Source organism: Python bivittatus, unplaced genomic scaffold, assembly GCF_059951505.1.
Source record: "Python bivittatus isolate LINGU-HERP-01145 unplaced genomic scaffold, Pbiv_v1 ctg000020_np1212, whole genome shotgun sequence".
Lineage (NCBI taxonomy): Eukaryota > Metazoa > Chordata > Lepidosauria > Squamata > Pythonidae > Python > Python bivittatus.
The window spans coordinates 29947541-29969137 of NW_028277030.1; the positions used below are offsets into that span (position 1 = coordinate 29947541).

At 39.4% G+C, this 21597-nt stretch overlaps 1 protein-coding gene across 8 annotated transcripts in view; it reads right to left on the reverse strand.

Moving 5' to 3' along the window:
* Positions 1 to 1724: 1724 nt before the first annotated feature.
* Positions 1725 to 21597, reverse strand: part of TRAPPC12 (trafficking protein particle complex subunit 12) — a 92136-nt gene continuing 72263 nt past the window's right edge. For 5 of the 8 annotated variants that reach the window (XM_025164425.2, XM_007424687.4, XM_007424686.4 and 2 more), the window contains 4 exons: positions 13960 to 14058; positions 5217 to 5317; positions 3914 to 4001; positions 1725 to 2077 (listed from right to left, as the gene is read on the reverse strand). In XM_025164425.2, the coding sequence (XP_025020193.2) occupies positions 1835 to 2077; positions 3914 to 4001; positions 5217 to 5317; positions 13960 to 14058 (531 nt within the window). In that variant the 3' untranslated portion in view covers positions 1725 to 1834. Of the gene's footprint in view, positions 2078 to 3913; positions 4002 to 5216; positions 5318 to 13959; positions 14059 to 21597 lie in introns of those variants that run through there. The other 3 variants (XR_015795431.1, XM_088136628.1, XR_015795433.1) reach the window with 2 other exon arrangements.

The window sequence follows — 21597 nt, forward strand, 5'->3', positions numbered from 1 at the left end:
ATGGCCTTCTTTTTTCATGGATGCACGTGTGCACATATGTGGGAATGCATTCGCCAATGGACCAGAACTTGGCAAAAGAGGGGAAATAAAGCAACCCATAACACGTTGAAGGCGACTGGTCCAGTCTGGGATGGCAATAATAAGGAGGCCTATCCCTCTGCCTTTTAAGCGTGCAGAAGAGAATTTCTGTTTCAACCCCATTCAATTCTGGCCTATTCTTCCCAGGTGAAGGGATGCTTAGATTACATTACCTCACATTCCTGTGCAGACTCTTTCTGGACTTACTTGGCTTAAATGTGATCAGTTTGGTTTTGTCTTAGGGTGCTTGGAGGTTCTAGCAGGGGAGCGCAGCTATCGTATCCCCTTGACCCAAGATCGGTACACTCCTATCTGGGATGGTTGTCCTCTTCCACTGAGCGCGCAGCTTCGGGAGGGACGCACATGGAGCGGTGAGGGAGGGAGGGAGGGAGGGAGAGAGGGGACACCTGCCTAGCCAGCCAGATCAGCCGAATCAACCCAGGTAATCAATGGGGTGACAGACGTCGCAGCCAGCTCGCCCTCACATCCTGCCTTAGGATGTTGTTTTATGGCCACCTATATTATATAAAATAACCTCGGGGGGGCTAACACACAAATGAAAACCCAAGATTATGATGCCAGTTACTGATTGTAAACCCAGTGATGTGTGTGTTCATTCAATTGTGGTTTATTCAACAAACCATAATTGGACAAGCCATGGTTTGATGTGATATGCGAATCTGGTTTTTGTCTGCCTTTTTACTCTGAACAAGCTATCCTTACCTTCAAATAATTAGCCTTTGAGCTTGCTGGTAATAAATCAATGGACCACATCCCAAGTTAAATGGATGGGCTTCTGCTCACCCAACAGAACGTATTGTTCTCTCCCTCCTCTGCGTGTTTCTCAGTTTGTCCTGGAACAACCTCCAGAGCTGATTTCAGGGGCAAGGGGGGGGGGGTTGTTTAGAGATAAAATTATTTTTGCTTGCAGATGCTGTTTGTTCATTTGACGGACAAAACTCCTTATCTTTAAGGGAAGAGTTCGGATAGAAGATTACAGACGGCATTAACAAATGAATTATGAACAAGTTCTTTCTTTGGATGAGCCTATTCTGCCATGAATACAATCTGGCCTTCTGTTCCGATATGCTTGGGTAAATCCTGATGCGTTTCGGTCACAGAAGCAAATGAAAGCTGGTATTAGTATTTAGGCACCATTTCTTGCCTAGCTGGGTAAAGTTAAGGGGGAAACAGCAGCTGTTTCCATACTGAAACAGGTGAAGGAGGCTGTGTCCCATAATTCTTCTCAAAATCATTTAGGGAGAGTTTATGGGGCACCACTAGTGGGCCCACTGCTTTACCGAAACAAACAAGACCTAGACTGGAGCCTGTCTTTATAACTTCCTACTTTATTGCAGTCGTCTCCATCCGTCACCCACTGCCTTCCAATTATACACATGCAATCACTAAGCCCTGAATGCGTTCAGAACAAAAGCCATCAAGACAAGTTAGCTCATATAGGTCACTATTAGTAGGAAAAAAGCTCATCTGAATAATTGTGATTGTTTGTATATGCTCTATAAGCTGGCAATAACTGCAGGGATGAATTTGGCAGTAGATTAACAGGAAATCCTGAGGGTGATAGCCAGGATGTATTGAAACAGACCAGCGTATAAATTCCTATATTACAACAATTTTATCATATGTTCATAATTCAAAAGCCTTTTTATTGCACTTGCTGGAGGAACATTTACAGATTAGCCGAGGTATATACAGCTTCTGAAATGAGATTTTGCAAAAAAAGAAATGGATGGTCTTATCCTAACTTGAGGCACTGAGTGTTGAAGCTGTCGCCCTCTTTGACAGCTACAGCCTCAAGGAGAGCCTGTTTCTTTTGCATGCTGCGAGAAGACTCAAGTTCATACATGGTTGTCAAATTGAAGAGAACACTCTCATGGAGGTAGTGTTTAGGATCCTGCTGAACCATTCCTTCCAGCTGACGGAGGGAATCCTTCAGTTTGCCCAGATAAAGAAGACAAACGGCAGCATTGTTGTTAGCCTAGAGAAAATATAGATTAGATTTCTTCATGAAATCCAAAGGAACCACTCTAGAGAAAATGCAACACACTTTAAATACTTTCCTATCCAAGCCTTGATTTTTGGGGGACTTGGAGGCTTTCTTTGTTGCTAGAGTTCCAAACATTACAACAGTGCCTGTTTTTGGAGCTCAAGATGGATATGAGGAACACCTCAATCTAAACTGATCCCCCAACTGGATACCTTCCACAGACTAGCTCAGAATTCTGAGTTTAGGGACTTCTGGTGAGCACCTGGCAGCAGGACTGCATTTAACAAGGAAAATCATGGCTGGATACTGGATCCCGACCAGCGAAATCTCTCTGGAGGGAGAGATCATTGAGATAACTCATGTGATTCTGGACAGCCACTTCTTGTGAGTAGATCACAGGAACTGTTGTTTAGTAGTCGGCTTATGAGTTGAGTGGCAGGGAGTTGAGGGATACCATCAAGCTCATACTCGTAATGTCTTTTAAGGACATAAAGCTCAACCAAGCCTCATTTCTTAATCACTTTTTGGATTTTTTTTTTTCTGTACTGGAAATATTAAGACTCTTTGGATTGGCAAGGTTTTACTGTATTCACCAGGTGAGTTGCTTTCTCCTTGGAGAAATATGTTTTTAAATATGATTTTAAAAGTTCTGGAAAAATATTATTTTTAGCAAAAGGGTGCTTAGAATAAAGTCCAGATGGACTTAGAGTTATATAGAAGAATTCTTCCAGTGGGAAATGTTGATTGTTTGGGTCCTTTCAAGACGAAACATGATAATGGGACCTTGAAGGTTTGACACTAGAGGGAGCTAGAGGATAATAAATTTGTTTCATTAACAAAGAAAGAATGGAGCAAAAAACCTTAATGGAGGTTTTTCAATATTGGTCTTCAAAATTACTTGATATGATAGACAGATCATGTGTCAATGAAGTTACAGAAGAAAAAAAAAGCTACAACAGATGAATTGGAAATTAATTTGAATGTGACTTAAATGTGTTAAGCAATGAGAAGGATATGGAGAAAGATGTACTGGATACACAAATGAAACTGATGGATGTTTCACTGCCTAAAGGAAATGTACAATTATTAAACTAGAAAAGTAATTTTGATAACTTTTTCTTACTGGATGTACAAAAGTGGTCTGTTAAAGTTTTGAAAGATTCTTGAGTAAAAAAAAAAATGAAGAGAAAACAAGCTCTGATTGTTAAAAATTCAGGGAAGGAATACAGGGTTGGCTTATTTGATCAAGATTAAAAAAGAAAATTAGTTATATCTGGTTTCCCTTACTGGACTTTTGCTGACAAAGAACAAATGATGAGGCTTTTGGATTTTGTTTTTTTAGTTAAGAGATGAGTTATGGGGTGAAGAAAGTAAACGTTGTATTAAGAAATGCTGATAAGCTATTAAAATTGTTATTACTTGCTGGGATGAAGGGGGAAGTTACTTTGTTTCTTTTGTTTCTTTTTCTTTTTTTCTACACTTTTTTCCTTTTTTTTGTATTTTTCTTTTTGTATTTCTATATTTTTGTAGTTTATATTAGTTTTTATTCCTTCTATTTGTAATTCTTAATAAAATTATTAAAAAAGAAAATAATTTGGGGAGTTTATATCTCAGTTCATATGGAGGGTTCCAGATTGAAGAAGGCTGTCTGTATATTACTCTACGTTATTCCAGTGAAGTTCACTAAACAAATTCTGATTGTGCTAAGTGTCAGTATTTGTTACCTAAATGTACATATGCATACAGTATTCTAAATCAGACACTAAGGGCAATATACTTTTGAAGCCTATGAGCCATGGCTATATATTTAACATTAAGATTTCTTACCACAGCATTTGATGGATCAATCTTCAAAATTTCTGTGAAGAATTTGTGAGCTTCTGCAAAGTTATTCTGACCAAGATGGAGAAATGCTCTAAAACAAGAAAAGGGAGAATATGTGCACTCCTTCAGAAAATGACTCCTTTAGAAACTCAAATATTTGCATTATAAAAGGAAACTACATTCTTGTCTCTTCATATATATGAGTGTTCTCTCAGTTGATCTTCATAAATTAATCTTGGATCTAAATGATAATTTAGATTTCAGATTAAACAATGCAACATGAAGCTATGGTTTGATAGAGTAGCTGACTACAGGTAATCCCTGGGTTAAGAACACCTGGTTTACGGACAACTCATAGTTAAGAACGGAGTGAGTTAAAATTTGAGTTAAATACACAATGATTCAAGTTAAATACATAATGGTTTGAGTTAATTACACAATAATACTTATATAGTATTATACAATAATACTGTTCTGGTTCACATACAAATTTGACTTAAGGACAGACCTTGGGAATGGAGCTCATTCTTAAACTGACTACCTGTAATTCATACATTATGAAGAGGTAAACAGAAGTGTAGCACTGAGTTCCAACTGAAGAGGGAACTCTTCAGCAGATTATTTTCCTATATATTTTTTGCAAATATGTTCCCTGTCTTTACAATTTTAAACAAACACTTAAAACATATTAAATGAGTACACTTCAATAAAGATTTCTTCTATTCACAGACGAAACTGGGATCCATGGAAGCTTCCAATGGTTGGTGATTTTAGCTGGTTTCTTCAATGTTCTATTCCAAGTGCAAGCACCCATACTTTTTGGAAGGTCTCCCAATAATGCTGAACAACTTTGAGAAACAAGGAACTGCAGGAGAGGGGAAACAAAGTAAACTGCTATCCAGACCTCTTCCTCTAGTGTGTATGAAAAATCTGGATCCAATACATGCAGTGAATGTATGTTCCACTAAGTTAAATGCTTCTTCTTAATAAGTATGAGTAGGTCTGCATTGCAGCATTAATCTGCAAAGCTGACATAGGAGTAAATTTGCATATGAAAGTGGCTAGAACAAGGCAAATCTATAGTGGTCAAGGAAGAAATCTTGTAATAATTTTTTTTTTTTTCATGGCTACACTATGTCATACAAATCTCATGGGCTGGTAGGTACCAATCAGTCTTTCTTCTGGCAGCTGAGGTTACATAAAAGATAAATGAAGAGAAAGGGGTATTCTCTAGGGCCTCTTAATGTTCACAGTGCATTCTTTGCAAAATCATGTCTAAGATTAATTTGGCATTTATGTCTCCCACCTGTTCATTAAAATCATAATTTGGTTCTTCAGTCCATCCAATTTCTGAGCCACTTTCTCAACATCTTGAAAATACTTTTCAGCCATTTTAATGTCTCCAATCTGGATAGTACATAAATGGTAAGTAAGAGTTACTGCAATTAACAAAGCACAAGAGAGACTCATCAATAGGTAGGTCTTCATAAAGAAATTACTTTCAGCACTAGGGAGTAAAAGAGAAGAATGTAACATACAGCAAATATAAACACAAAACCTAACCCAATCAATACATAGCTAAAATTAGTGGTTTGGATCAAAATTAATTAATGTTAATTAATTAATTATTAATACACACACACACTAACCCTTATTGTTAAAAAAAAAAAGTGGAACAATATGAAGATAACAGCAGCTGAATATGCTGATTCTCAAAGACATCTAGCCCCTGGTCACTCCAATACAGCAAATCACCTTTAGAAGCAGCTCAATAATATTCAAGAAAATTACTACAGAATCAAAACCCAGAGAGATTTATTTAAAGGAATGAAAGTGTCAGAATTACTATAACATGTATGGCTGTTTAGGTAGGGTCTTTTATTTTTCCAGTTACAGGCACCTTGTTCCTAGTGCTGATGAAACAACTTTCCAGTTCTCATTCCAGGCATTTTATATTGCATGTTTATCAGTGGGCTTTTAAAGCCAGTCCCCCATGTACAAACACGCTATGGTGAACTGAAAGGGGTTCTGAGATTGTTACAAGAGCCATCTTCTACTAGATACAGGGAAGATAAGTTGCTCCTCAAGTTCAATAATTTGAAAAAGCTTCACTGTCTGGCCAAAAGGCAGCAAGGACAAATCCACAGTAGGCTTACAATTCAAACTGGTTTAGGTGCATCCTCAATTTCCCATAGCCTAACTGAGATGATTTTCATTCCTACAAAAATCTAGATCTCAGTAATTGATAACAAGGTGGATCACGTTCTCTGGAAGGAAAACAGGTGGGGTTTTAATTACTGTTGGCTCAGTGGCCTATATAGAGGGTCAGAAAGAGAACAGGAAAATAATTCGTTTCCAGGACAATTTATTGGGTGCAGTGAAAATAGAACATAAAAAGGGGGTTATTATGTGCTACAGTTTTATTTTATCCTTGCTACAAGATGGGGTTGAGAGGTATTGCTCAAAGGAAAACAGCTTCTTAGTTACATAATGTGGACTGCCAGGGGCTTTGAGCAGTCCCAAACAGGCAGGAAACCTAGGAGTCTTTTCAAGCCTCTGGAAGACTGCTAGATGTGGTTGCTGGGCTACATCAGTTTGAGACTTTATTATGGATCTTCTGTATTTAGCTCCAAGATCTGGTCACTTTGGGAACATTACAAGAGGAGATTGTGCAGTAGTCTAAGCTGGAATAAACCTCTGTAGATTCCCTGGTCCCCCACATGAACATTCTGTGAAGACGCACTTCTGAATTTTCTGAATATTTGTGCATCTTTGCCACAAAATGTTACCAGAACTTCTTGTGGATCCTACTGATAATCAGAGAATCTGAGTGAATCAAAAATTGATGCTTGTTTTAGTGATTTATCATAGAATTTGCCAATCTGGAAAAAAAAAACCACCCTTAAATTCTGTTACTGGTACTTAGGCCTAGACGTTGACCTGGCCATCCCAAATACTGAATTTGGTCTTCATCTATTCTCTTACAGGCCTTGCTTAATGACCACAGTTGGGACCAGCAACTCTGTCACTAAGTGACATGGTTGTTAAGCGAGACATCACATGACCACAACTTGGGATTTTACTGCCGGCTTCCCCACTGACTCTACTTGTTGGAAGCCGGCTGGGAAGTGCACAAATGGCGATCACATGACTGCGGGATGCTGCAACGGTCGTAAATGCCCACTGGTTGTGAAGCACCTGAATCTTGACTGTGGGGATGCTGCAATGGTCATGAGTGTGAGGACTGGTCGTAATGTTACCTTTTTCAGCACTGATGTAACTTTGAATGGTGCTAACCAGGCAGTCATTAAATGAGGTCTACCTGTGTGGACTTGCCTGTATATTTGGAACCATTGTCTTCCTACCTGACCCACTTGCACTTTTCCTTTAACTGATGGGAAGATGCCCTGATAACCTGTAAAATACTGTGATACAAAGGAGAATTCATACTTCCTTTAGTGATAGCAAGTCACCTAGATCCTGAGGTACCCAAAGAACCCTAAACCATGACACTATCACCTCAGTGCTTGATAGCTGGAATAAGATTATTAGGGAATGCAGTATATGGTTTCCATCTGACATAACAATTCCCACAAAGTTCTACTTTTGATTCACCTATCCATAGAAGATTCCATCAAGTTAAGAGGGTCATCCAGGTGCTTTTTGGCATACCTGAGATGAACATCAGTGTTCTTCTTGTGAGCCATGACTTCTGCCTTGTTATTCTCCCATGAACCCCATTTTTACTGTTCTTTGATGCTGGAGTAGCCAAGGTAAGAGTGGCCTGCAGATCCCTGTTAGTTATTCTTTGTGATTCCTTGGATGATTTCATGCTGTGCTCTTGGGAGTGATTTTGACAGGATGGCCATTCATTGTTGTTCAAAATCTTTATTTCTGACAATGAATTGGTGGAGCCCCAGCACGTTACAACTGATTTTGTAATCTTTTCCAGGCTAGTAGGCATCAACTACTTTTAAAGAAAGGTCTTCAGAACTTTCTTTTCATTGGGACATATATCCCTCTAAAACCTGTGTTGTGAGAATTTCACTGTGGTGAGGACAGCTAATGTTTGTGAGATTTATATAGTGCGGAAATGGCCCACGTCAGCCCTGATTGTTTAATGAAGTACATACACACCTTGCCCCAGTTATCCCTTTAACTGAATGTGGGGGTAATTACCCTTTTATACTGACACATCCCATGTTGGATGAAATAAGTGAAATAAGCGTGAAATGTTGGTGTTATTTATCCACTTATACTCTATATATATCACTTCATCCCACATGAAGCTCTAATAACCTTCCATGGCAAAGATATGCAAACATTTAGGAATTCTGAAACGGGTGAATACTTTTTCAGAGAACTAATGGTGTTCAGAACATTCAGGCCTGCGGCACTGTTTTTTGTTTAAATGTTCAACAAATAGCTTCTTTTTTCCTTTTTAAACATTTCCCGTTTGTGTGTTTAGTCTTCTCCAATACAGTTTCTCAACTGGACTGGACTTCATAGACAACGACTAGCACTTCACAAATAGTCCTGGTAGATGATGAGAAAGAGGGAAAGTGCGCTGCCTGTCTGTCTGCCTATGGAAAACAGCTCCAAGATCATGCCTTTCTGCGTTCATGGAGTATCATCAGGAGTGTCATGATTTATAGGAATTCCTTTTTGCTGGTTATATGCTCCAGTTGACACTCTTCTGATTTTTAATGCATGCTACTGCAGAGTGGCCAGGACAATGGAAGGACCTGTTATTGTAATGTTAACCCTGCTGCTTTAGTCTATATTCCTGAGATAGTTGGGCTCATGTCAGGTATCACATGATTTTACGCTGTTCTCTGTTCTGGAAAATTTCACCATCCACATTGAAGTAGCTCACTAAGGAGCAATTCAGGTTTTATGTTCTCTGTAAGAACCTGGGACCTGTCATAAGTAATACAGGGCCCCATGATGCAGTAGGGCACATGCTGGATTTAGTATTCTACTGCACAACCCATGACCTATTGGGTCATTGTTTCAGAGATATTTCCTTACCTAAACAGAGAAACAGAATGACCAAGGGCAAAAAAGCAGCGGGAGTGTGAGTGACTTATGACTTGCTGCCGGCTTCCCCACTGACTTTGCTTGTGGGAAGCTGGCAGGCAGCGTCAGAAAACTTACTTCTTTCCCTCCCTCCCTCCCTCCCTCCCTCCCTCCCTCCCTCCCTCCCTCCCACATATAATATAGGCTTGCTCAGTTTGTCCTCCACTCACTACCTTCAGGAGAGCCCCAGTGAAGCCTCCTCTTCCTCCTCATCTGACCTGTGGAATTGCCTGCCACTTTGCTGGGGGGAGGTGGAACAAAGCGAGCCACAGACTGCGAGGAAAACTGCACCCCCACTTCTCATTCTGGCATGTCCCCAAGGGCCCCCTCCCTCGAGGGAGGAAGAGGGCTCACCAGTTGACCGCTGACACCCCCCAGCCAGCCCTACCTCACCAGCAGGCATTTGAGTTGCTCTTCATCCTTCCCTCAACAGCCACCGCCATTAAGAGATTTCAGATTTTTGCCTCATTTCCAAAGCAGCCAATTGCCACTTGCCCATCGCCAGCTGATTGGGCGCAAGGGACAGAGAGAGGCGGAAAAGCGGTCAGGGATACACCCATGATGGTCACGTAACTTGGGCTGATTGCAGTGGCGCAGCAGCACAGCAGTGCTGAAATGGCCACAAATTTCCCAAATGTCAATCCCATGGGAGTCATGGGTCCTGGATTTTGGACATATTCTATAAGTTAGCCCATTTGAGATGCCTTTATTCAAAAACTGCTGCCCTATGACACACCATTTTACCTAGGTCATCATTTCAAAGATTTCTTTACCTAAACAGAGAAACAGAATGACCAAAGGCAAGAAAGCAGTGGGAGTGTGAACGACTTGTGACTTGCTGTCAGCTTCCCCATTGACTTTGCTTGTCGGAAGCTGGCAGGGAGTGTAAGAGATCTTCCTTCCATCCTTCTTTCCCTCCCTCCCATTTCCACATATAATATACGCTTGCGCCATTTGCCTTCCCTTCACGACCCTCAGGAGAGCCCTGGTGAAGCTGCCGCTACCACCACTGCCTCCTCCTCCTCCTCAGCTGACCAGCAGAATGGCCTGCTGGGGGGAGGTGGAACAAAGGGAGCCACAGACCATGAGGAAAACTGCACCTCTGCTCCCCATTCTGGCGTGTCTCAGCCAGCTCTACCTTGCCAGCAGGCATCTAAGTCTCTCCCTCAATGCCCACAGCCATTAAGAGATTTCAGATTTCTGCCTCATTTCCAAAGCAGTCAATCGCCATTTGCCCATCGGGCCTTGCCACCAGCTGACTGGCCACAGGGGGAGGCGGGAAAGAGGTTGGGGTATGCCCATGACAATCACGTGACCTGGGCTGAGCACGGTGGTGCAGCAGTACAGCCGTGCTGAAGCAGCCACAAATTTCCCAAATTTCAATCCCACATGAGTCCTGGATTTTGGGCACATTCTGTAAGTTAGCCCATTTGAGGTACTTTGGTTCAAAAATTGCTGCCCTATGACGTACTGTTTTGCCCAGTTGAAGGTTACCAACATGAGAGTTTTAGTAGTATATAGATAGATTCAAGTAGAGTTGATGAGCATAAGACTGTGATAATGTTGTTGCTTTAGATGATCTATGGAATATGGAAATGACCATGGCAGTTGACACTATTGTTTCTAAGTGCACTCTTCTCAAAACCAAGGAAGGATTAGAGAGAGATGAGGATCTACCACCTGTTTAACATCTTGTCCCTTATGTTGTTCAACATCTACAGGGAACTCTGTTCTTTACTGTCCAGCTCCTAGGAAGCATTTAATATGCTTGAATATTGCTCAAGTCTAATAATGGGTTACATATGGAAGAGGAAAAATAAACTTAAATCAAGATAAGGATCATTTGTCAGTAGGAAATTGGAGATGAAGTTTGAAGTTTAGTCTGTTTTAGATGAAGGTGCACAGTCTACGGGAGCTCTTTGATTCTCAGCCATTGTATTCACAGATAGGGGTTGCTTTTGTCCATAATTGTTCATGCTTTGGTTTCATTCTATCTCAACTACCATGACTTGCTCTCCTTGGATCTGTCCTAAAAAACTGACTGGAAATGGTGCAACGTGGCAGCTAGATGGCTAACTGGTAAAGGGGTCATATGGTACCTGTACTGCACCAGTTGCCAAACTGTTTAGAGTCTACCTGAAGGATAATCACTGTTAGGATCTTATTTAGCAGTTAAGGTCTGCAAGAGAGGCTCTTCTGACTCTGTCCCCTTTCTGCATGGTCCTTTATCTGGCACGAAGGAGACAGCCTTCCCTTCAGTTGTTCCCAGGCTATGGAATGTGCTCCCTTGGGAGATACACTTTGGCCCCCATTCACTCAGCATTAAGAAAATGATCAAAGACAGTTTATTGACCAGACTTTTAACTGTTACTTTTGTGTTAGTTTTGATTTACATTTTTAACTTTTAACATTGGCTTTTGTTGTAAGAAAATTAAAAGTACACACCAGACTAGATGGGCAAGATATAAATCTAATCAACCAACCAACTAGTCAGTCATTGGCTCCTCTCTCCCTTCCTTCCAGTTTCAGGAAACACAATTTAGCAGTTTTTCGGGCGTTTCCCATATGACACACGGATGTGGCCTACTGACAAACGAGAGACAGCTTCTTTGATGCCATGATTCCAGGCCCTTTTGAAAAGCAAAAAGCTTTTCAACTGCTATTGTTCAAGGTTATGTAAGCAAGCCAATAGGTTTCTTGGGCTTTGTCTTCAATGCTACTGCACTGGAAGGAAAAGGTCCCACTCTGACAGTAAAACCACTAATTCAAGAATGTCCAATAATCTCTCTTCCCCCAAGGCCTCTGATAACAGCAAATATTGAGGAAGACAGGATTCCCTTCAGAGCCTGTTAACACTGTTCTATGAATTGGACAGACAGATTGCTCCTCGGAGACATCAGGCAGTCTCCTTGCATCCTACCCAAGGTTGGGAATCTTGCCTTTCAGCAAACTAGCCTCTGATGGCTCTTAGAATAGAAAGAGCAGAGTTGAGAAGCCAGCACCCTTTTCAGAACAGTCACCGAAAAGGAACCTCTGTTATTTTTCTTGATGAATCGTAAATCTTTTCTGTAATGCAAGAGGGCACAAGCAGTTTTTCCAAGAATGATTTGACAAATGTTTTAATATTCTGCCTGTGATAGGCTATCATCAATGTGAATCACCTAATGATAATATTCTTTTAATCAAAAGAAGACCGGGTTAGACTGCTTCTTTAAAAAGAGTCACCTCTTTCAGCTGACACTGCACAGTTGCCCTGATCCAAATGCTACAGATTCCTCAGGTGTTCTTGCTATTTATCCCAATTGTAGCAGGATACTTGAAAAGCTACTTCCTTCTGCATGAAACTACTCAGCCCTCAAATTTCCTTCTGAACTTCTTTCTCAAGTGCCTCCAAAGGGGGACTTTTTCAAAGGTGGTACCCTATCCCTTATCTTGCTGTCATTTTGATGCCAGGCCAAGTTCCATTTTATTTTTCAAGTCCTTTAGTATTTATTAGTTGTCAGCCAAAAGCTAACTTTCATAATGGTTTTATAAATTGTTTTTATTACTATTGTATTTTGAATGAGTTAATTTCTGATTGTGAGCCACCTCCCAGAATTTATTACAAAGTGCCTACTACATATTATTAATAACCAAATATTAAATTCCTCAATAATATTAAATTATTATTAATTTAATAACCAAATATTAAATTCTTCAATTTAATTATAAAAACGAGGAAACTCTGAAATATTATAAAACTATAAAAATCTCTTAGAGACATCTTTTGGAGTCTCCACTTGTGAAGAAAATGGGTTGTCCCATCTCATTTTTTTATAAAGTGACTAAATTTCAGCTAAGACTTCTTATAGTCTGATTCAGTGTTACTCTATTTGTGCCTGACTGATTCAGTGAGCTGTGAGCAGCAAGCTCAATTTGGCTAGAGTAACAACGGGCAATTAAATATCACTTCTTGTGTCTGTTGTTATGCTGAAAACAGAACTTTTCTTTTGGTAATAAAGTCACATGGGAAGAAAAGAAAAGAGGCACAGGCTTCATGCTGAAGACAAATGTAGCATTGATCTTTTTAAAAGCACTAGTGCCACAGGAAACCAAAAAATAATTTTTCCTATCAAAAAAGTTTGTTATGTTACAGAAATGGAAGCAGGCAGGCTGCGACAGTTCCTCAGGCAACATATTGTTAGTATTTGCTTGTTATTGTACTTTTTACTACCAGGGATGGGAGAAATGTTAAGGGTTTTCTTCCTTGTATGCCAAAATAATTTGGCTGGCTGCGTGAACTACACACCTTGCCTTGATTAGACAATGGTGGCTAGGGCTGCATGCTGCTCGGAGGGCAAAAGGGTCCTTATCTTCCTCCTGAGGACCACTACACAGGATTCAGCATTGCAATTTGGAGAATGAAAAGTTAATCTACTTTCATTAATTCTATAGAAAAATGTGGAGTATTTATTACATCCCATACATCATTCCGTGTGTGTGTGTGTGGGGGGGGGGGAATGTGTTTATAACAGAGTGGAAAATGTCAAATATACAGCACCTCTTACTGAAGTAAGAAAGCCACTGGTCTACAAAACAATGCTCACCAGATAATTTAACAAATTTACAGACTTTGTTATTTAAACTATTATGTTTTCTCTCAATAATAACTGACAGGGTGCTCATTATATTTCAACTGTAGGTATTCTGTTCTGCCTGGAATAGCAAGAAGTCAGGTGGACAAACCTAGGAAGTTCTGTAAGAACATTCACCTCATACTTCCTTCCAAACTTAATTTGGTATTGATATAGCCATCGGCTTTAAATCTTTCCGCAATGTTTTCTCGTTATTTTCGTTTCATGAAATGGCACAATTCACACATCAAACTATCTAACATTAGGGCTTTTTAAAAGCCCCCCCCCCCCAATATTGATGTGCTAGTGGGGCTAAGCAGAACTCTCACTTGGCATTATTCAGAATCAGGTACATACCTGCAGGAAAATCCTTCCAATTCCACTCAACAGCTGAGGCTCTTGCTCTGGGTAATATTTCATGATGGCGTGATACGTCTCCACAGCAAGCACATAGTCCTAAGGGGTAAAGAAAGCACAAAGGGGGAGGCAAGGTCAACATTTATTCTTTGCTCCATATACCTTAAAGTGCACACATGCATGATAAAACAGATGGAAGCAAAAATCTTCAAAGTGGGAAGGACACTATGTTTGAAAATATGATGACAAGATTTCCTATTTTCTTGGCATCTAGCAGAGGGAGTGGACATATAAGAAGAGACAGCACCACGTGGGAGAGATGTTTCACTGCTTCTACCGCATGCACACAGCACATAGGACAAAGCAGCCCCAAAGTTGAAGCAAATTCAGGGAGACTTCAGTAAGCAACATTTACTTCTGCCAGGATCACAATAAGCATCCTTTGGTTCCCTCCCTCCCTCCCATAAGCACGCGCGTGCGTGCACACACACACATGCACAATGTTCCTTATCACCATTCTGCACGGGAAGCAAACCTCTTCTGTGGTGCCAACTGCTCTGTCGGCCAGATTTCCAATGCTCTGAAAATTATTCATGCTGGGAAAATGGCCACAGCTTATGTGTTGCTTCATGAGGGAGCAGTCACTAGAGCTAGATGAAGGGAATTTTAAATGAGCTCAGCGGAGCTGGGATGGGGGTTCAATGAATGAGTGGGAACTACCATCCTTCCCACTTTGATTACTGCTTAATGCTTCTGAAGAATGGCTTAAAAAAAAATTGCACTAGAAATGTTTATCTATTCATCATGTATAGCTTCCTGATGGATATATCTGGATCTCCATTTAAATGTGGATTTTCAAAAATTCAGTAAAAAAAAAAAAGAACTAAAATAAGCTTAGTGCAGGAAAAGTAATTTTACAGGAATATTTTCAGGTAGCAAGAACACCTAAGAGAAAGCAATATGATTGGGCTCCTATTTTTCAAAAAAGTAATTACTTATTGTTTTTCTAATCTGACAGATTCCTAAAACTCAGGCTGTATTAAAATAAAACACAACAAAACAGACACCGGTGAGAAATTAAAAACTAAGTACCCCAAATGGGACCAAATACAAAGGGGTTCTGAGTCTTATAGAAAGGGCTTGCATAGTTCTGCACACAGGCATTGATGTAACAATTCTGTGACACCAGGGCAGGGATTCTGTGCCTAAATCCCTCCCTCCCCCTGCCCCTCCTGCTTACATACTTGAGTAATTCCCAAAATTGTATTAAATGCTTCTCTTGAAGGTCCAAATTCAGGTGTTGATTTTTGGATAGCTGTGGTCGTAACAGACGTGGGGGGGGGGGGAGGCTTCAAATCCATTCTTCAGATACAGAAACTCCATATGCAGTAATGTGGCTCTTGCCATCTGTTTCTCTCTCCTCTTTTCTCCAACGAAGATGCTGCCAGATGCAAAGCCCTAACACCTCCTTAGCTTTCAAGCAGACTCACCAGCTTTTCCACTGATGCACTGCATAAAGAGATGCTCCACTTTTTGAGGGGTATGAATAGTATTTGTATTAAGTCAATTAATGAAGATTGCAAGTAAAATTTGAAAATAGAGACCAATATCTATTTTAGAACAGGACCAAGGCAACACCAAGGCTTTTTTTAAAATCCAGTTATAGTACAGTATTGATTCCCAGCCTTAAGGCCTGGGCAGCAGTAAAATTGTTGATTCCCCCCCCCCTCCACACCCTCTTTCTCCTTATATAGCCAAGCAATTCTAGTGTAGCGTAATCTTACAGATTTATGTTCTATGTCCCCTTTACTTTAGAAAGGTGAATCTTTCTAAAGTAAAGAAAGGAGTTAAACGCTCTCCTAGCCTTACGTTTTGCTAGGAGAGACTGAGTCTCCTGTTTTAAATGGTTGATAACAAATACAAGTGAGAGAGGGAAGGAGAACTAAAAGAATAGATGGATACAAAGATGTGTCTTTTGCTATGGAGATCTCATCTTCCAGCATTCAAACACATAATATTTGTTCATACAATTGTTTTCCAGCTCTACTCCACTGTTATAACTGGTATGGAGTATGGCTTTGTGGAATTATTAACATATTATGTTTATTTATGAATGTAAAGATAGTCAATTAATAGCTTTTCTCACTTTAAGTTATGAGTCCTTTCATGTAAAATAAGCCTAATCTATTTTCTGCATCTCTCTCCATTTCCTGAAGCCAGGCTATAGTCTTTGCTCTTCATGTCTATTTAAAAGCTATATGCTCCTATTCTAGTACAGGTAGTCCTTGTTTAGTGACTGCAATTGGTTCTGGCAAGATGGTCACTAAGCAAACAGAGAGAGAGAGAGGGACATGTTGTAAAGATTGCTGGTTGCTGCCATCTCATTCAGATAAAGTTCTCTCATACAGTGTCCTGTGCCTGACCCATTTCTTTCTCCTTTTTTTGCCCCCTCACAGGGCGGAGAGATTACATAAACAAGCTATCTCTTCCTGAGCTGCTTTCTCCATAGCATGGTGCTAACCTCAAGTTAACAATCTCAGCTCTGCGACCTTAGTTAGTTGTTTAGAACCCTCCAGCCACCTCATAGTTGCTGCCTGAAACTGACCAGACCTCAATTAGTTTCACACTGAAGGCTTTTGTTGTCATAAATGGCGCATTGGTCGGAAAATTATTTTTTAAAATTTTTAATTAAAAAATTAATAAAATGTTATTTTTTAAAAATGGTAAAATAATAATTTTTTTATTTTAATTTTTTATTACCATTTATTACCATTGTATTTGTGAATGGTCACTATCTGAAGCATTTGCTAAACAAGGAGTACCTGTATTAGAGTTCATAACTAATCAGTTTATCAGGTATCTCTTTAATAGATTGTGGGAATGCTGTAAACATAATATATCTTGATTCAAGCAAAACGTTTGGCCGAATACCACATATTGTTGGGCAACTAGTTAAATGTGGACTAGATAGCATGTCAATTAACTGAACGCATAGCTAGCTTGAAAATCATATTCATAGTATCTCCATCAATGGTTTTCATCACCGGAGATTGGCCAGAGATATTGAGTGGGATGGCACAAGTCTCAGTCCTGAGTCCTCTACTCTCCAATATTTTTATTAATGACTTGGATGAAGACTTGGAAGAAATTATTATTAAATTTCAGATGACACACAATTGGTGGGATAGCTAATACACTGAAAGCAATAGAATGAAGTTGAGCAGACAAATCTGTAGTTCTTCATTTAAGAAAGAAAAACCAAACTTATGGGCACAGAATGGGGGGATACTTGGCTTGATAATGGTACACGTGAAAAATATTTTGGAACAATAATTGACTGCAGGATGAATATGAACCAGAATTGTGAGATGTGGTTGCAAAACAGGCAAATACAATTTTAGGCTGTATCAACTAAACTATAATTTCCAGATCATGGGAAGGAATTGTTCTACTTTCTTCTGCTTTGATTAGACTCTACCTCAAATACTGTGTCCAGTTCTGGGCACCACACCTGATGGAGGAGCCCAAGAAAATGGAACGTTTTGAGAAAGGCTAACAGAGATGATAGGAGATGAAAGCTGAGAGAGGTGGAAGCAGCTGGGTATGTTTTGCTTTGAGAGAAGACAGTTGAGAGGGATATGATAGCATCTTTTAAATAACTGAAAGGATGTCATACAAAACACCAAGTTGTGTTGTTCTTTTGTTGTAGAGTTTAGGACACAGAATGATGTATTTACATTCCTGGAAGGCAGATTCTGACTGATTGAAAGAAAAAAAGTGCCCTAACAAGAGTTTGACAGTAGAACCAATGGCCCACAGAGGTGGTAGGATCAATGCCCTGAAGGACCCCTTCCAATGCCGATTCTGTAAATTTTTACAAGAAAGCACTCTATCAATGCCCAGTTAATAAGAAATACTTCTTTCATTTATATTATTCCTTATTCTTAGTAACCTACTTGTGCTCTTCATTAGAAAGAAAGTGATTTCTAAATTCATAAGAATGCAATGTATGCTACTGTCTTTTGGGAGGGGAGGGCTGTCACTAGATAGCAGCATACTGCATTTTACAGCAATTCCAGAAGAAATCTAATTTATTCATGACACATTAAATTAAAGCTGACAACTAAATGACTTATTTGGAAGAAATATAAAATATAAAAGCTGCACCAATTCTTGTAAATATATACTCCTAATTATTTGTACTTGTGTGATTTTAAGTCTTATCGGTATGAAAATATTGTTTTATAGGAATTCTAGGCATTTTTAATGTTAATTAACTTTATTATCAAGCTATTTTAAAAATGTAAAAAAATGTAGGAAAAATATTTTCCTCCATTATATGATTCATGCAGAAAATATTCAATTTTCATAGAAGTGCATTTTATATGATTGCATATAGCTTTGCAAACTATATCACATTATTAGGCAGTTACAAATTACACATTTCTCCTACCCACTGAATGGGTTCCATAAGAATAAGGAATGGAGACTTCCACCCGTCACCCTCAAACCTGATCTGATTTGAATTTGATCTAGAAAGTTGCAGTTGCAGCAGAACTGATGGGAAGACAGCAAAGATAAGCCTGCTCATGAGACATCTGATTTAGGCAAATGGGAGCCTATCCTGATAGGTGCTCAGCGTCCCATTTCACATGACCCCAGCGCAAGAGCTACTGTGCTTATGCTTCCTACTATGATGAAGATACATTTGCAGAGAAGGCAACCTCAGATAATACCGGAATATTTACCAAAGCATTTGCCCACCCTATCCCATCAGTCCATCACATTTACTCTTCTGAAGAGTAATTAAAGAAATGTTTTGTGAGCTGGGAACGGATGTCTGAAGGGCATAAATACACAAACAAGCAAACAACCCCCCCAATGATGTAGTTCCCTGGATTGGGGCAATGCCATGAATTCCAATTTACTCCCTTGAATGTATTATGTGAATTTTGCTCTTGGTGGAATGGCTTAATGAAAAGTAAGTCCAAGTTGCGAAACACAGTCAGCAATATCCAGAGAAAGTTGTATGGAAACTTTAAAAAAGGGCTTAAGCACTTGAACATAATGAAAACAAAGCAGAGATCTGGATTCACAAAATGGTCTTAGAAATCTGTATTTAGAGATGTCTTTTTATTAACATCATGATTGTATTTTGATACAAAGATTGAGCTGTGGTGATGCAACAAGCAAACAAAAACAAACAAACAAACAAAAACTATACAGGGGGAAAAAAACAGATGGCCAGCTGTTTCTAAAGAGAGATGCTACAAGAAAATTTAATACAAAGAAGGAAAAGAAACTATTCTGAAATCTGTGTATTTCAAGGCTATGTTTTTCAACACCTTAAAATTCATACTTTCATTCATCTGTTCAAGGAAACCTTTTCTTTCTTTTTAAAATCATTGTCCCTTCCTGACTTATTTACTGTGCTAAAGCATCTTTTGTCCATCAGTATTTATCCTCTAACCTTCCAACTAGCTGTTATCCAAATTAGTTGGGATCACAGCTCCCAGGATTCCTACATAGCTGAACATTCTAGGGGCTGTAACCCAACCCATGGGGGGGGGGGAGGAGGGGGGCAGGAGATGGTCTACAAAATATTGTGTTTGTCAAATGCCATACAATTTTTAGTTTGATGATTTCATCCAAAGATAGATAATTACTATTCCCATTTGACAGATACTATGGATCTGAAGGCTACATTTTGGTTTATACAACGTGTTCAAGGGTGCAAATTCTATATTGTGGCTACCAAGATATAAAAATCAGCATTTCATAATTTATTGAGGATTGTTAGAAGTAGTAGTGCATTCCAGAAAAAATGCTCAGATTGCATTAAAATAGAAACACAATGCTACTAGCCATACAAATGGCTACTAAAAAATAGTTGTCTTTAACCTAACTAACTGTTGGTTTGAAATGCAGCTGCAAGGAAACAATTCCGTGCAGCAAGCTGTTTGTGGAAAGTGGCTGTTGATGCACTTCCATTCATTCCAAAGATGTAGGGGAAACCTACATTTTTTTTACAATTTGCAATGGCATGCTTGAATACCACTAGAAACATATACAGAATTCTTCTTCACAAATGATTTATTACCCCGTGTTTACTGCAAATGATAGCTGCAATCACTTTGTTATACTGCTTATCTACATACAGAATAGTTCACAACAAAGCCCAAAGACCACAAAGGGATACTGTATAGTGTGGTAAGTGACTATATTTCACCGGGCAACCATATTAGCGTTTGTACACATGAGCTATCTTACAAGTTGCCAATTTAATGTAGGTACCAAGTACCAAAACAATATGTTTTACAAATATTATTAGCCAATTTACAATCTTTTTGTACTTCTCCTGACTGTGCTAATCTTGGAGTCTACCGGCAGCATAAACCAGTTATAAACAAGTAATAGGGCTGTATGGTGCTTTAAATCCAGTTCCCAAAGAGCGCTTCAGAATGTGCACATAGTCCTCTCTGCAACTCTTTAAAGCAGTTGCGTCTTTTCCCAGGATTGTGCAGCCAGACAAAGATCCAGATGCTTGAAAGAGATGTAGAAAGGGACTACGTCTGTGCTTCCAAGCTGCTTTTTGGACTCAAATCTGAAGTGCTCCACAGTCCTAGAATATGATCTTCCCACTGGTTTTTGAAGGAAATCTGCATAAATTGACAGATGGGAGGAAAAAGGCTTCTGTACTGATTCTAAAGCTTCAACCCCCTCCAGGCAAGAATCAAAAGGCAGTTGAGAAAAGGAAGTAAAGGCTGACAGCATGCTCATTCATCTATATCTTAGAGGAAATTCACAACAAATCCTGTTTATTCTTTGCTAGCCATGCGCAGGGAAACTGAAAAGTAGGAGATTCTAAATGGTCAGATGCAGCTTTTTTCTTCAGCTACTCTTCCAGGGAGATTCTGCAGTTATGAATTTCTGAACTAGTCCTTAGCCTTTTATTAAATTAAGACACTGACCTTAGCAGGGGATCTGAACAAATTAAATGGAGGGATATTAATTCACTTGGAGACTAATTTTAGTCCTGAAAGGGAAACGACAAACATTTACAGAGATTTCAGCTGAAATTTACTCAACCTCATAGAGACCTATAGATTGCAGAATGACCTGGCTTAGCTTGGGACTTGAAGATGGAGATCAATGCTATTACTAACTCAGGAGAGATGTTAAAAAAAAAATGAAATCAGTTCTGGAGATTTGGGGTAAAACTGATTTGTGAAACAGCTCTCAAGAATATTATCTGCTGCTCCTGCTATATTATTAGCAGCCAAACATTTCTATGCCTTGGAGCATTTATAAAACAGAAAAGGGACTGCTGCAGTTTCCTTCTGAGCTGCAATAGAAAGAAATGGAGGTGCTGCACAATATGCCCCTCCCCTTAAAATATATTAGGGCTCGCCTACCCCTGAGTCTGAAATCAGTGATAATATGAATGTGTGCAGCGGAAACAATATTAGAGCACAATTTGAATAACGAGGGCCCCTAGCTTTAGGATGTGGTCTGGATATAAGGGATGTGTCGATCCTATTACTGTTTGGATCAATCTTTTCTTGTCACCTGATCTGAAACGTATTCTTATGCTGAGAGTTATAAGTCAGCTTCTAACTCTTTCCAACAAATACGTAA